This window comes from Trachurus japonicus, chromosome 21, assembly GCF_045865225.1.
Source record: "Trachurus japonicus isolate A0001 chromosome 21, Traja_1.0".
Lineage (NCBI taxonomy): Eukaryota > Metazoa > Chordata > Actinopteri > Carangiformes > Carangidae > Trachurus > Trachurus japonicus.
Window position 1 is genome coordinate 14,395,947 of NC_140927.1, and position 16,504 is coordinate 14,412,450.

Here is a 16,504-nt window from a genome sequence, read left to right on the forward strand (position 1 = left end):
CAGTGGAGGGTCAAAGCGCCTTTAACAGGCGACAGCAGGGAAATATATAACTGTAAGAAGGCTTTGTGGTGAAGCAGAGCTGTGTGGGCCGCCAAATGTGACACCATTCTTTCCCATTGCTTCAGAATGGGAGAAGAACGATGAATAGTATACAAGGAAATGTCAGACAACTCTCTGGTGAGAAAAAAAGGAAGACATAATAAATCCTTGTGCCCTCTTTTTTTCCCCAGCCGATTCCCTCTCTGTCTCATTTGACCCCTTGTAAACATTTTGATATACTATGAACTCACATATCAGCTCCGCACTGGATGTGCACTGCCAGTTTCAATCCAGTAAATACAGGGTGCTACTATAAAATCAAGGATGTAGTAGAGGGTATAAGCAGCAAACTACCCTTCAGCTGTTCTAGAGAGCAGCTCACCCAGCCTCTGAATCAACGCTGAAACAGGAAAGAAGAAACTGCTTAGAGCTGTAAAACAGGGTCACTTAAGGATGTAGTTTATTATCTACTCTGCAGTTATTGCTCTAATTGAAAAAGCACCCACTCCATACATATACACAAACACACATGCCGCTGCATTTGGAAGAGATGATTTGACTCCTGCTCACACAACATGAATATTCATAAAGAGTTCTGGAACACGGCCATTCGTTTGTGAAACGACAGCTGGATGTATTTTCCACCTCTGTCCTCCTGCTCCGGCATACAGCTGCAGTCAGATCAAGAGCAGAGTGCAGTGCAGGGATCCTGTGGCACACTCAGCATCTTGCTGACATGCCTCCTGCTGTTTTGTGAAAACCCATTAAATGGAGTCTTATCAGGTGATATTTGTGTTTAACTGGTTACATGTGGGCTGGGGAAGTTACAGAGTTTGTGAGATTTTCAGTAATAGATAGAAAACATGAAGACATGGTGGTGCAGGAGGGGGGATTGGGGAGTGGGGGTTCTGATTTCCACAGTCAGTGGCTGAAAAGGTGACATTTCAAAGAAATGTCAAAGCAACATGAACGGTATCAAATCTTACATGAATTGAGCCGCTTTATCACGGAGCATTTAGCTTTTTAATGGCTCATTAGGGGAGATTCAAGCTCCTATCAAAGCACCTTGAGGGAAAAAAAGAACAATCCTGGAGTGAGCGTGCACGAGGGGTTTACAGCACAGGCTAAAATAACTAGTTTGAGCTCGCTGGTTGGTATGCTTTGGTCTATAAGAGCTCACACACGAACAAGCACACGCACACGCATATTCCATCACTGCCAGAATTTAATCCGCGTTTACGCAGATTCACGCAGTGATATTTATGTAATCTGTGTGTGTGTGTGTGTGTGTGTGTGTGTGTGTGTGTGTGTGTGTGTGTGTGTGTGTGTGTGTGTGTGTGTGTTACTTTAACTTCTGAACACATTTTACTAGATTCAGAGCTCTCCCTGGATGACAGTAGCAGTCTGTCTAAGGGACAGTCACCACTGTCACCTTCATACTCATTCCGTCGTTTCCGAGGAATACATCAGACACGTTATTGAAACACATACGTGAAGTGGTCCTGAAGACAATCCGTTCACAGATTCAATTTCTGCCGGAGTATAAAATGTGTTAGACGCTGTAAAATATGCAAATTGTGCGAATATACTGGTGATTATAAGATATTTGGGAGGGAAAAAAAACTCTCAAAGATTGTTGGGTAATTTCTCCTAATTGATCCCAAATTATGAATACTTGAATGTAGCCTACTTTGGGTTCGTTTCTTTAGTTTCGCTATAAATAGTCAAACAATATTAACAATAAGCGCAATTAGTCCAGTTCATTTCAACACAGGCCAACACTATGACACTTACCCCCTTACGCCATCTCTCTCTCTTTTAAACCACGTCAATCCCTTTAATTCAATCACTGGGGGGGTTTGTAAGGCTTTGTAGACGCGGATCTTATTAAGCATAGGTTACAGTGGTGGGTCTGTATTTTACTGTAATGAGATGAAATTTAAGGGCATATAGAGCAAAAGAAATGTGCTTTCCCCCGATATTTCTTAAAACAACATGTTCTGCTGGAACTGCAGCTCGTTTGAAAGAAAAAAAAGTCTCACTTCTTTTTAAGCAGCAAGATCAACAAAGCACAATGAACCAGAAGTGTCTGTTCGTTATAATGACTACAGAGAAAATATAGCTACATGTGCGGCATGGATAGAATAATTATCTCACAGCCACTGCAGATCATCACTGGCTTTAAATATGAATCAGAAATGCTGTTAAGAATCAGTATTGTTGTTTGGGTATTTATCTTTTTTTTATTTTTATTCCTGTTGCCATGTTATTTGTGGTTTAATCCAATCTTTCACATCAGTCACATCAAAGCTTAATCTTAACAGGAGGTGAAATAGTTTAAGAGAGCGAGTAGAGATCATCTCTGAATCGTGTATTGTCTTATTCCCACCGTCGTCATGCCTGGAGATTATCAATATGATGGTGATGATCATGATAGTTATATTTTGATTTTGTACATTAGGTTAATATTATTTGCAAACCTCTCTCTGTTACACACACACACGATCACTTGGTGAGCGCACCTCGGATTCCTCGTGCGTAAAGAGCGCCGCTGCGCACTACAGATGGTACTACTGCTGCTGCCAGGGTGACAGTCATGTGCGCTACAGCGCCGATTGTCAAAGTGTGGTCCACGCGAACCCTGAGGGGACACGCTTTAAAATGAGGAATAATGTAATTTAACGCTAATCCGCTTTGCTATTATCCCGATTACAGAATGCATATGGATGCATGTTCGCCAGTTATCAGGCTTCACACAGCTGCTGGAGTTACGCAGATCAGCACTAGAAAACAACAACAACAACCACCACCACAACAACAACAACCACAGGGTCTCAAAGAAAAAGTGCTCTGGTCACAACTAAATTAATAACACCATCTGAAAAGACGCTGGTTACACTACAGCTTCTCATCTCCGCTGACTGTTTGTTCAGAGGTAGACTGGACTGACACAGCCAATGAGGAACTTTTACCATACTCTCACAGAAGACAGACAGCCCGTGCATCCACAGGAGGGAAGACAAGAGCACAGTAGTCTGTTGTGAAGCGAGGTTGTTACTCCTCTCTGCTTGTCCACGCTGACTCTACAGGACACGTGTGATCGACATTAAATGCTCTCCTTTCTCTCCAAATTCAACAGTGCCGCTCTGTGCACGAAGACGACAGAGCAAGTCCCTGGTTTGGGTTCATTCAGCTCATCACAACATATATTTACCTCTGCAACCTGCGGTCTGCTCACACTGTCACCTGGGTTCCAGTATCATCCTGAACACCCCCCTCCTCCCCCAACACACACACACACACACACACACACCTCATCACCCCCCCTTCCCCTTTTCACTGTAACTGTTCAAGGCGTTTCTCTTAAACAACACGAGTCAAGGTTGATGGTGAGAAACCAAAGCAGCAGGTGCAGGGTTGAATGTGACAAAACCCGCTTGTCAAACGCGTGAAAAGAAGAGCAACATTCATGGAAAAGTCTGCTCGACGGATAGTTGTGCCACTGCGCTCAGTGCGCGCCGAGCGGTTCACACACAGAGCAGCGCACTGGGCTCAGCTCAGCGGACTGGTGGCGTTCCAACTCACCTGATTGTGAGGAGCTCGATCCAAACAGGAGGGAAGTCAGGAGAAAGCCGAAGCAACACAGGGCGGTCGTTGGTTTCATTGTTGTGCTTTGGGCAATTATCCTCTTTAAATTCACATGTCCAGCGGCGTATCCTTCCTTGAAACACACAGAAAGCGTGAAGCGTTTGGCGTCTGAAGCGTCTTCAGCCTGTGAGTTTGGAGACTTTAGTCGCTTTTGACTAAGTTTACAGTTTTGTTCGACTGCTTTCCGCCTCGCCTCGCGGTGGCTGCGGGCTGAATTTGTGACTGACGCCAAAGCAGAATTAGACGAATATTAGTTTCCAACGCGCGCCCAGTAAAGCTTGTCTAAACAGTATAAAGCAGTACTCATGCCATTACTCCCCGAGTTGGATACAGTATGCAGCTGTAGACTCGTATTCCTCAGACACACCTCCGAGCCCTTTTAACTCCTCCTACGGACGCTGTGATTGGCACAGGTGCCCGACCATCACCCTAAATCCCGCTGGCCACGACGCAATACGTGCCACCATTGGCTGACAGGAGAAGCCCAAAAATCCCCTTCAATTTGTGCGTCGGCCCCGTTGCACCTGTCACGCCGAACACGGTGGAGATGAACGCCGGGAGAAGGGTAAAGAGGTGTAATTGGTAAAATGGAGCTGAATGCCACTTACAGGTGCTTTCCCGTGCGCCTCTGAAGATCTCGTCCAAATGTGATACAGACACATATAGGCTCCACTCTCTATAATGGAAGCTTTGATTTGAGACTTAACTCTCAGCTCTGCACTTGGAGAGTGCAGATGCTCAGAAGTAGAACACACTTAATTATATATTTTTATCAAATTTATAGTGACTTGATCTTTCTTTTAAATATTCGTTTCTTTAATTTCAATTTACTGTATTTTTAAAGCTGTAATACAACATGATCAGGCAGTACAAATAAAAAAAAGAAGCATTCTGACAATAAAGTTACAACCAAAGATGGTTCTGTCTCATGCTGCATTGTAAGCAAACCTCTCAATTTTCCCTCACTTATCAGAGTACATGAGTATTGAAGGAAATATCTCTCCATACCCAGGGTAATCATTTCTCCCCAGGGGTGGCTCAGTGTAAATGACACAAATAAAAGTCAAATAGAACGTTTAGATAGTGATATTATTATGCTCGCTAAGCTATTTGTTACAGTTTGAAAGCAGTGACTTTGCAGGTGACAGGAAAAATATCTGCGATAATGGGAGTGGAAGAAACTATGTGACAAAAGGTTATTACTTTGTGAACCAGCTGCTACCTACTTTAGCACTTTAGGAGAAAGGTGAACGCCTCCTGGAGTTACAATATGTCCACACATCTGGACAGATATCACACACTCTGACTGTTCCCACCCACCTCCCACCCTGCTTGACTTTTACACACACACACACACACACACACACACACAGATTCAGAGAAAGGCATGAAATACATCAACTGGAAAGTCTTTTAAGGGATAAAAGTACCCGTATGATATTTATGCTCCTCTGACAGTGGGCCTTTATTATGACTGGAGGAGGCAGTTTACCTTCCTTTTAATTTCACATTACATCAAAGTATATGCCTGAGCAATAATCTACTCCAGTCCATAAACATCCTTCTTTTAGCTATAGGCAGGTAACCTCTCCCCAGAGATCATTCAAGGCTTTTGTTTGCTTCTAATGGGGAGGCATATCACTCGCCCACACACACACACACACTTTTTCTGATCCTGGAACAGTGAGCTGAACTTCCCTGAGCCAAGTGAACCTAACACTTTAAGAAAATGAGATGCAGATAGTTTTCACTTTGAAGAAAGTCAAATGGCTCTGTTGTTTTCAGCTTGGTTGCAGAATGAATACCTCACTGATCCGAGTTGGGGGCGTCTGTAGAACCTCTGCTGTAATATTGACCCTTCACCAGTGGGGGGCACTCCATTTCTCACCCCATAGGTCATGGCGCCAGCACGGTGACACCGTGGGGGGTGGGGGCAATCCAAGCTGCCACCAACTAGTTTCCTGACTCTCTGTGTGACATTGGCTTCCTATCACACAGAAGCTTTATTAAATATTTCTCAGCAGAAATGAGCTTTTAATATCACTGACACCACAAATTTATTAAGAAATATAGAAAAATGAGATCTGGCAGCATGCTACGAGGAGAGGCTTCACTCTAAATATGCCCCAAATGGCTGCCGTTTATCATTTTTAATACCAAAAATGCAATTTAGCAACGTTGTGTATTTTCATTATACATTATGCTTTAAGAGGCACCTTCTGACAGTATCACCATAATGCTGTCAATTAGGTAATTTATTCAAAGGGATTATGAGAGGGAATGAGACGAGGTTTCATGTGTTCTTCTAGGCGTTCCCCGGTGCCTGCTGTACAGCTAATCTAATACATAACCCCCTGATTTGTTTAATGGATGAGACTTTGCTGCTGCAAGAGGCACGCCAATAAAAGCCAGGGCCCTCCAGAGGCTATTGTGCCTCATAATGATGCCAGACACACAATGTGAGACTTATGAAGCAATTTTTTATCATGCGGCACATTGTTTTGCTCTGTTGGTGCCGTGCAAGTAAAGGCAATCTCTCCCTGCAGCATTGCACTTCTCCCCCACACTTAGATAAACCTTCAGTATGATAAACTGTCCCAGCCACATGTTGCAGAGATGGAGGAAGTTTACGAGTGAAACATGTTTCCTGCGCTGATGATTTCCTAGTAAGACAAAGACCTTCAGTAAACCCTTCCGTAATTTTTTACAGATGGCATCCCACCTTTATGTTGAATACAAATATTCCCCATTCTTTAACATCCTTCTCTTATAATGTTTCATCATTCTTCAGGAAAGAATTGAACCATTTTTAAAATAATGCCCCAAAAAACAGATTCAAAGCAGATATGGCAGCATGGTGTGTGTATTTAAGAAAAGCTTTAAATAAAAAGCTAAAAATAAATTGATTAATTTAAAAAAAATTAAGCTGGGGGACCTTGGAAATGTGTTATATGACTACTGTAAGTAGAAGCATGTATTCATGTGTTGGAGAAAAATATTCATTAGTAGTTTTTACCTGAAACCGAGAATCATATGTGTTATCACTAGCATAGAGTGATATAGTGTCTCAGAAAGGACAGACTGAGTAATGGGCCTGTGGTGTTTTTGTGTTATCTGAAGGCCACTGTGGTGTTTCCTTCACTGCATTCAGTTGATTGCAGCCTGCAATCTCAATTAGACGCTATTATATATACACTGATCCTTTATTATCTCTTTTTGCTTCTGCAGGTGATACTATGTCCTTCAAACAGTATAAAGAATAGGATTTTCACTGGATAAAAATGAAACCTTAACAGCCAGCACATGAAAGCCAGCACTCACCACTAAATTGCCCTTTTTTGAGCGGGACAGTTAAGTCATATGCATTTATACAAAAAGACCCTCTGACGGCAGACAGCACCACAGGTCTTCTTTCAGGGCTCTGTGTGTCCCTATCTTTCCAAAATAATAAGAGTGAAAGGAGATGAATACTTCTTCCAAAAAAAAAAAGAAAAGAAAAATAGTAATGGATTTCCATTTCTTAGATGCCACGATTGCAAACACTTACAGACATTTGTTATTGTCAAAACAAAATGGTTTGTTGAATCGATAATGTTGCAGTTTTCTGTGAAAGGCAACGAAAAGGGCTAAAAGATTATCACAACACCTCAGAGTATTTCAGTCTTTTTACACAGGGAGGGAATACTAAATCAATATCAGTATGGCTGCATGCACTAATCGCTGGAGACGCCGACAACAACAGTTCTTTCAAATGATGAATTTGACACCCCAACTGTCTGTGTTTGCATTTATTCCATTAAGGATGTAAATGCTAGTCTGTTAAGAAGGTGCATTCCCAAAATAATTAATCATTTTTGATCCGATGTGAGTCGGGGACAGATTTTCATTCCGTAAGGACAAATACAAACAGCAGAGATGATGATTTTCAGACGCAGATTGCCATTGATTGTGTCTATGTCAGTTGACATCTCAGGCTGGAGGCTGTTCTCCAGTCACATATACGCAGAGCTGTGCAGAGACAGTGGATAGATAAACAGAGATGACACATCATTTGACATGTTGACTGATAAAATAAAATTCAATCAGCAACACCTCCCACCTTCAGCTCTCCTTTGTATTAGTATTCATTGTAAGCAGACAATTTTGTGGAGGCCGTGAATGGAACATATGCACCAATGCTTTTTTTTTTTTTTTTTACATGAGAATCTGCTATCTGACTTTAAGTGCCATGTGAGAAAGTCTACCCACCACTACCTGTCTGACTGTCTTCAGAACTGCTACTATTTCCTTTTGCACTGTCGGTCACTGTGTGATTTTCGAAACTCTGAATCCTCTTTTTTTTTTACTCTGTGTTTCATTTGTTCTGTCTCACCTCAGCTCTGTTCAGACTTTCCCCTCTTGTGGCCAGGTTTTCTATTTTTTTTTATGATGCAGCAGCTGCTCTTGGTGAAGTATGATACCTGTGCAGACGAAGCCACCCTGCTCCTCTGGGTGACATCCCCCCTGATGCATGCAACATCATCATGGTGTTAAAGGAGAATGGACTCTTATTGATTTAGAGTCAGAGGCCCGAATATTGAGGACAGTAGAGACAGGGATTATTTTTAAGAGACCTTGTGGGAGACTTGTTTGTGTGTAAACATTTGAAGTGACAAGTACAAGACAGAAGAGGTATTTCTCTGAGGGTGCATGCTGTAAACTTGCCTTTATTTCCCTTCCTATCTTCCCTCTCATCAAACTCATAGTGGCTAAAGCATCAACTGAACCTCTGACTGGCTCTGCATGAGTCTGACTCAGTGAGCAATAAGCAGCGTTAGCGCATTACATACACATGATTATGTGGCCATTTCCTCAGTGAATGGGTCTCATCAGAAGTCAGTGAAGAAGCCACCGAGTGTGTAATTGTTTCCCATTAGGGGAGACGTTGGCTGCCATCGAGTCGCATCTCACTGCAGACTTTGCTGACGAATGCTCACTGTCCACTGAATGCGGCAGGATAATTCTTCAGTGGCTTGATGGTGAAATTGCTCAAAACCCCAAAACCACCAGACCAGTTTTGGGGTGAGGGCTGATCATGCATCTTCTTTCCCTCACTTTTTTTCCCCCCTCTTCCAAGCGAGAAAAGAACTGCAGGGCAAGAGTTCAGAAATGTGTTGATTCACTGAAGTGACACCAGACTTTAAACATTATTATCAGTCATATGGAGGCCTGGGGCACTAATGTCTCTGTAGCTCGGATGCAGTCAGTGCTCTTCACGCAGCAGTGTGTGGCTGTTTGTACTGTGCTTTTCTGTTTGTGTGTGTGTGTGTGTGTGTGTGTGTGCTCCTTCTTTATAGGAGGTTTCAAGTTGGAGATCAGTAAAAAAAAAAAAAAAAAAAAAGTGGAATGTGCTTTCATTTGTATGGGTATGGCTTTGATGAAAGGTATTATATTGCCAGATGTGTTAAAGTAATTCTCCTCTCTAGTATCACTATGTCATCTGCAGCATCACATACACACACCCACACACACACACACACACACACACACACACACACACACACACACACACACACACACACACACACACACACACTGACACATACACTCTCTGTGGAGCCTGCACCGCAGCGATGAATAATCGTTAGCATGTGCCCTTGTGAAGGTGTTGTAAATTGGATAGCTTACATTGCAAATTACAGGCCGGTCAAAAGTTCAAATGAGCCTGAACCATGTCAAGTGAGACCTGAGGATGAAGCACAGAGAGGACTTTTCTTAAGTTATTAATGACAGTCTGAGATGGGCTTTGATACTGCACTATTAGGCTGATAGGGATGGGAGGAATAATCACCTGAGTCATGGGGAGTTTTGCTTTACGCTGCTGCCATCTACAGGATAAAGAGGAAGTGGCATCGGCACTGAGACAGTGGGCAGACACTGGTCTCTGTTGCTGTTGTGGACTCTACAATAAACTAAAAATGTTCTTAAAAATGTATGTAAATGCATAAACTTGAATGAACCATTGCAGACAAGTTACCTGGAACAAATAGACTAATTCAATACTGTCAGCAAAGCTCCCACTGATGGGAACTGAAACAGATACAACTATATTTTAATTTAAGGTGAACAATAATACACTTTCATACACAAAATTTTGAAACAAAATCAACGGTTAAAATGTATTGATATTCTAGGTTATATTCACAGGCTATAATGACATGCTGCTTTTGTCTGATGGCAACGACTCACCACTGGATGGCAGTAAGAGAACATGACTGAAGTTGAATAGAGAAGGACACAGTGGAGGGATTTCTGCAAAAAGAAAAAAGATAAGTGTCATAATGTACATCTCCCCTGCACCCCACAACACCCTTCTCCCTCTCTTTGTATCCATTATTAGTGTGTTATGACCAGATAAAAACACATCTCAGTACATAAAATATGTATTGATACATAGGTATGTCAAAACAAATTAAAAGTAAAAGTAGGTTTTGTTTAGTTTTTTAGCTGAAAACACAAATACAAAGGCCTTGACTTATGTTCTAAAGAATTAATGGGACTTCCTGTCTCCATCGAGATACTGTGGAACTTGAACTCACTGCAGAGTGGATGAATACATGGTCACTCATGTGGAATATATCCATAAATAAACAGACCTTACAGCATCTTGTGTTCTTGCAAAAATTGTCCAACAGAAAATGTAACGACCCAAACTCTCCCATCAACTCAGGACAGAAAAGCTGAGGAACATTAAACTAGATGTGAACCTGATTTAGATTTATGCCACAGTATATCATCCTGTTTTAGGCAGTGACTTTTTTTATGAAAGCAATTTCAAGGCAACATGAACAACAGCAAGACACAGCTTTAAAATGCTGAGTTACAATTTAGATAAACAAACCAGCAAACTCTGTTTCGAAGACAAATGAAGTGAGAAATATGTGTGTGACCACTAGGATATGAGCGTATGACCATCACAGAGCCACTTTCATCAAAACAGAGACAGACAGAGGTTTTACACGGATTTTCCAGCATTTCACCAGCCATTTAAGTGCTTTAACTACCAGGACTGAGGTACTACTTCACATATTCTATAAATCATATCACTGTGGCCATGAGGTCTCTTTTCTTTTTCAAGTCACTTAAGTGACTTGAGTTGATGTCTATTAAATATTCTGTCATGGTGAACTGATTACTGTAATTACAGAGCAATTCAAACTAGTGAACAGAGGAGAGTGCATTAATATTGTATAAATCCCCAGCCCGTCACAGCTCAGTGGTTGTCAGTGCTTGTTGGCACTTGTGAGAATTTGGTCTCAGACAAAAGTGATAACATGAGCCAAGTGTTAGTGAAGAAGGTGTAATGACCTCGGTTAACCTCCCTGAGAGGTGACTAGAATGTGATTCATACAAAAATGAAAATTTATTTGCGGTATGTTACTGTATGACGCCAGTTGAACCTGTATGAGAATAAAAATATTTATGTATGTGAAACTCAAAAAAGTCTTGAGACCATTCTAGTTTTTCCTTAGTCTTTTGTAGTTAAGTTTCCTGGGGGTGTTGTAGTCAGTAAAACATTTTGGATAGTTTTCCACTCTGCCGTGGTACATCTGTTCTGGAAGCCAGGTAGGCCTCAGCCCTGGTTAGAAGTGTGTCAGTCTTTCCATCTGAGTCGTCTCCACTCTTGACCCAAGTGCCTGCAACCACAAGAGAAGTGCTGACATTTGAAAAAGAAAAGAAAAAGAAACTGTGCGAGAAAAAGGTGAGAAGCTTGCCAAAGGTAGCTGCACTGACTGTTTTATTTTTGACTTTCTGTCGCCCTTTTCCCTACTGAATGTGTGAAAAACTGATTGGCAGACTCTATCAGGCAGTTTGTCCACTGAATAAATACAGTATGGCAATTAATCAACAGCAAGAAGTAACCTAATTACTTCTAAGTAAGTAAAGAGTAATTAATAACTTTATAAACAGCAAAAAAACACCACATTCAAAAAAAAGTTGATTAACATCAAAGTAGCTGGATTAATAGCAGTGACAATATTTCAGTTTGAGTAACAGTGCTTTCCCAGCTTCTTCTGAGAAGTACAGTAATAGTGGCTGACTACCGTGTAGAAACTGACTCGGAGTGTGACCCACTGTGCTGGTGCCTTACACACAGCAACACACATCTTGGCTACAAAGTACTGTAGAAGACAAAAACGTGACAGCGTTGAAGATTTTTCTTTATTTCTTATATTTTTTATACGCATCATTGTTAGCTATGTGAAAACGCTGTCATCACATGATGTATTGTCGAGGTGAAATGGTGATGCGAGAACTGCAGTTTGATGTGATGTTGACTGAATACTACTGTACATGCAGAAAAAATACAGGGAGGGGCCAACACATTGTGTCTCCCCAGCCCACATTCAGCAGCAGTGAATGTGATGCAAATGGAATAAAACAAAGAGGTGACATTTAGTGTTTCACTTTGCATTACAGTATGTGTAGTTGCCCTTTTAATCACTTGTGAATTGCTTCTGAACTCGCCCCCTTCAGTCGACCCCCTTCAGTTCCCACCTTCGAAAACTACTAATATAAATCTGCTTTGAAGCAGTTCAGCTGAAAACTGAAAAAAAAATGTTTACAGTTCAAATCTATTTCGGGAAATGACACTGATCACATATGATGGCTGACATTGAGATCCGACTGAATATAGAAATGAGATGATGAAACTTCCCTCTCTTTATTTGTCTGTGTGGAGAAAAAAAAAGAAGTTTTGTATTCACATTTATTTCCTGTTTTCAGTTCAGTTCATTGCAGCTGTGTATCCATTTATGTCAAACCACCAGTGCCTGTATCCCCACATCCCAGTGCCTAGCTCCTACACTCAACCTGTGGCTGTCTGTTTCATGACAGCCCTCAAACTGTATCTCACTTCCCAGTATATTTCCACAATTCGAGCTGATCAGCAGGTGTGCACTGCTCTACAAAACCCACTTTCTCTCTTTCTGTCACGTTTTCTATCTTCCTGTGTCAGATGCATTCATCCCTCTCTCTCTCTCTCTCTCCGTCAGTTTCTCTGTTATTGTTTCTCTCTGTCCCACTCTCAGTCTGGCTTCCCAAGAAGCATCTGATGCATGCATTGAGGTGCTGTCTTGGTTTCTCTCTGATCTTCCTCCTGCTATCGTCGCTTCTCTTTAACCTTTTTTGCTCTTCTTCTGACTTCTCCACCATTTTTTTTCTAGGGTCAGATGCAGCTGCACATTGTTTTTGTCTCTAAGGCTTCTCTCTCTGGGTGACTGTATCTGTGAGTGTTGTTCTCCCCACAGTCCCCCCCTCCCCCCTCCCCACTAGACATGCCTGCATAACGCGGCTTAGCAAAGGGAAGGGAAATGGAAGTTCCCCCACAGTACTTCCTCCCCACATGAATATGGCGACCTCGCTTGCGCTTTGACCACAAACCAGCCAACCATCCTTTACAAACAAACTTTAGGGTGTCTGTGCACGGGGTGTCAAAAAAAAAAAAAAAAAAAAAAAAACCTGGGCTCAAAAATCTAAACTTGCACCTTCCATTCCAGCAAACTGCAAACACGGGTCTCATTTCCTCAGCAACCTTTAAACAGTTTATTTGCATGAAATAAAAAATGTGGAAGTTGCTAACACCACAGCAGCCTTACAACTGAACGTGTTGCACTAGCCACCTGTGTTGGTGTAGTATCACAGAGGCACAGATAACCACTCATGCCAGTGCAAAGACAAAGCACCTGTATTCCCCACTGTACTCCCCACTGGTTGTCTCAGCTTGGCTGCACCACCTATTTGTCCCACCTCACCTCCAGTGTTCCAACACTGACATACGCTGGCCCTTCTCTGAAGTGCATCAAACCTTGTCCAGGGCTCTCACATTACTTTAAACTCAAGCACCACAAGCACTTAACAAAACCACTGCATGTGATACCAGCTTCAACTTAGCCTTAATAACTTCTAAGGTATGGGTGTGTAACAGAAAGAACTGGGTGTGTGTGAGTGTGGCTTGTTGGTGTGGGTGTGTGTGTGTGTGTGTGTGAGTTAGTGCGTGTGCATGTCTTTGCTAATGTGCGTGGAGTTTTTAAAGCAAGGCTAAACATCCACCACTACCTGGCAGGAAAAACAGGAACAGGACTTGTCACCGGGGCGATTGCACAACCTTGTCGAGGATTCACACTAAGCTTAAAAAGATCTGGAGCTGCTCCCTGCTTTGTAACTCGAAACCCAGAGGACAGCCTATGCCACTTGTAGCTCAGACAAAAGCAGCACTAATTCCTAAGTGCTGATAAATAACAGTCACTGATGGCATACATCATTCTATACATCTGCGTCACATTAGTCAGTATCAAGTCTTTTTCTTTCACTAGCATAGAAGTTAGATTCAACCGACCAAGCCAGAGATGATACTACACTGTACAGTCCTATTTGTTGACAGTATAACATATTTTATAGTCTGGTTTACTCTTCACATGGTGTGCGTTTGCTGAATGTTTGTCAGACTCCAGTGCCACTGTGAGGTACGATTTGGCGTAATCTGAGTGTGTAAAGTGTGTGTGTAGCTACTGTTAGATGTAGAACAGGTAGGTGGGGATGGCTGTCGTTTCTAGCGCTTTTGACACCCTAAGATCACATTTATCAACTGGGAGGATTTGCACAAGAAGAACACAAAGAAGAACAAGAACAAGAACAAGAAGAGTAGGAGAAAAGGGAAAAGAAGAAGAAGAAGGGCAGTGGAACTAGACTGAGGAAATCTCCCAGTCAGAGCCACAGAGCTGCCTTAGCCCCCTGAGGAAAGAAAAAGCTAATAGCACCCAGGATAGATTCTTTGGTGCTGTGCTCAGGTGCCACAGGGTCACTGTTAAAACGGGGATTTTCAGAAATACCGTAGGTCAGGCTATATATAATACATACTTCTCCATGTTTTGTACTTAACAAAAAAATACAAAACATGGAGGAAATGCTGAGTTCTCGTTCTGTGCTTTCTAACAAATATTGCACATGTAAGTGTCTTTAACAGTCTTTTGCAACCAACATCCAAAAGTCCTCCTCAATGCCAGGAGTTTCAAGTCGAGGCGAGGAATGCAACACACGGAGCACACTACACTTGAGACAAATCAAATGGCTTATTGATTAGACAGGTCAGAAGAAGATGTCAAGACTTCTTAAAACTACTTAACACTGAAAACCTTTCACACTGACCTCATCCTCCTGTCATGGCCGTTCACTTCCAGTGGGATCATGTGCCATCGTCCTCACTGACTCACCGACCACTTCACTGTCCAGGTCCCAGAACCTACACTTAACACACTTTCAAAGTATAATTACAACTGTAAAAGAGCCGTCTTTACTTCCTCTTAACAGCAACATGGTGAGTTAGTATTAATCTGGTTGACAGACTGCTAACTTATTTCAGAAAGCCTTGGGATATTCTGAGGTGTTAAATATTGTGTGCTTTATGATTTCATACAGCCATATATTCACTCATCTTCAGTACAGACAGTGCATCATTCTGTAACATGGCTTGTATTCTGTGCGTCAAACTTCAGCTGACATAGGGATGTTTATGCCCCGTTACTGACATGTATCTGCCTTGAAGGAACTTCTTCCAATTTGGAAAAAAAAACATTAACATTGGATTCAAGGATGAAGTGTTCATATTTTGATGGCCAAAAGTCAGAGGCTGAGGTCACAGTGACCTCACTAAATGCAGGTTTGGTGTGGAAACAGTATATCTGTAACACCATGAGGGGACTTCTTCAAATTTGAAACAAACATTCACTTGGACTCAAGGATTTGCAAATTGTTTTTTTAAGGTCATAGTGGCCTCAGAAAACACTTCAGCCCTTATTCAAGACTTCACACAGTGATCATAACACACATTTTAAATAAATAGTATGTTACCTGATTCTGGAGAAATAGAAATGTCACCTGAAACTAGTCTGAGTGGTGGAGGCAGACAATAGGCAGTAATTCTTGTTCTATTAAATCAAGCAGCAGTGCTCTAATCAAATGATTGACTGTCCCCAAAACAATGTTGCAGCTCACTACCATGAAAAAGTGATTATCTATAATTTGGCATCTTTCCTCAGAATGATGAAGACACTGCAGCACAGCTCTCAGTCATGACAGTACCTGGCAGTCCCAGACAGGTATTCAGTTTAGTTTTCACACTTCCTTTTCATACATCCAACAACAACGACAACAAAGCCTTTGCTATTAAAGTTTCAGTAAACTGTGGTAAATAATGGCCAGAGATGATGCTTTAATCTTTTTTGCCTAGTTCTTAAATTATTTTTTCCCCTTAATAGGTGTAATGTCTGAGAAAGGGCTTTTTACCAGAAGAGCACCACAGAGCGAGGGCAGGTATCAGTCCTGTGTTGAAAGTGAGTCAACCAGAGATATGATCTAGATGGGAACAAACAATCAACTGACAGGCAGGTAAATAAAAGGATCTGAAGATGAAAAGATACAGTTTGGGCTCTGTTTAGGCTTTGCGCGTTTTGCTACCGCCCTCAGGCAGCTTTGATTTTGTGTGTGTCTGCTGTGTGATTGTGTGTGTGAGAGTGTGTGCAATACACAGATTAAAGAAGTAAGGGGTTGAGGAAGACTGCTCTGACATTTGAGGCTTCTACAAGCTCCAGCGCCCACCTGCTCATAGACAAAGAGTGGTGGGGAAACTAAGGCAAGCCCCTAAAGATGTACAGTGTGGTGCAGTAGGTTTACTACAATTTATTCTATAATGAAAAATAGATAATTTTACAAGCATTATGTGTTTTATAGCTAGTTTCCTCAGTTAAAAACCTTAAAGACTAAATGTATATATTGTAAA

At 41.8% G+C, this 16,504-nt stretch overlaps 1 protein-coding gene across 2 annotated transcripts in view; it reads right to left on the reverse strand.

Moving 5' to 3' along the window:
• Window positions 1–4,039, reverse strand: part of erbb4b (erb-b2 receptor tyrosine kinase 4b) — a 323,074-nt gene extending 319,035 nt beyond the window's left edge. Inside the window, exon 1 of one of the 2 annotated variants that reach the window (XM_085766219.1) lies at window positions 3,625–4,039. In XM_085766219.1, the coding sequence (XP_085622345.1) occupies window positions 3,625–3,703 (79 nt within the window). In that variant the 5' untranslated portion in view covers window positions 3,704–4,039. The remainder of the gene's footprint in view (window positions 1–3,624) is intronic. The other variant, XM_085766220.1, reaches the window with a different exon arrangement.
• Window positions 4,040–16,504: the final 12,465 nt, after the last annotated feature.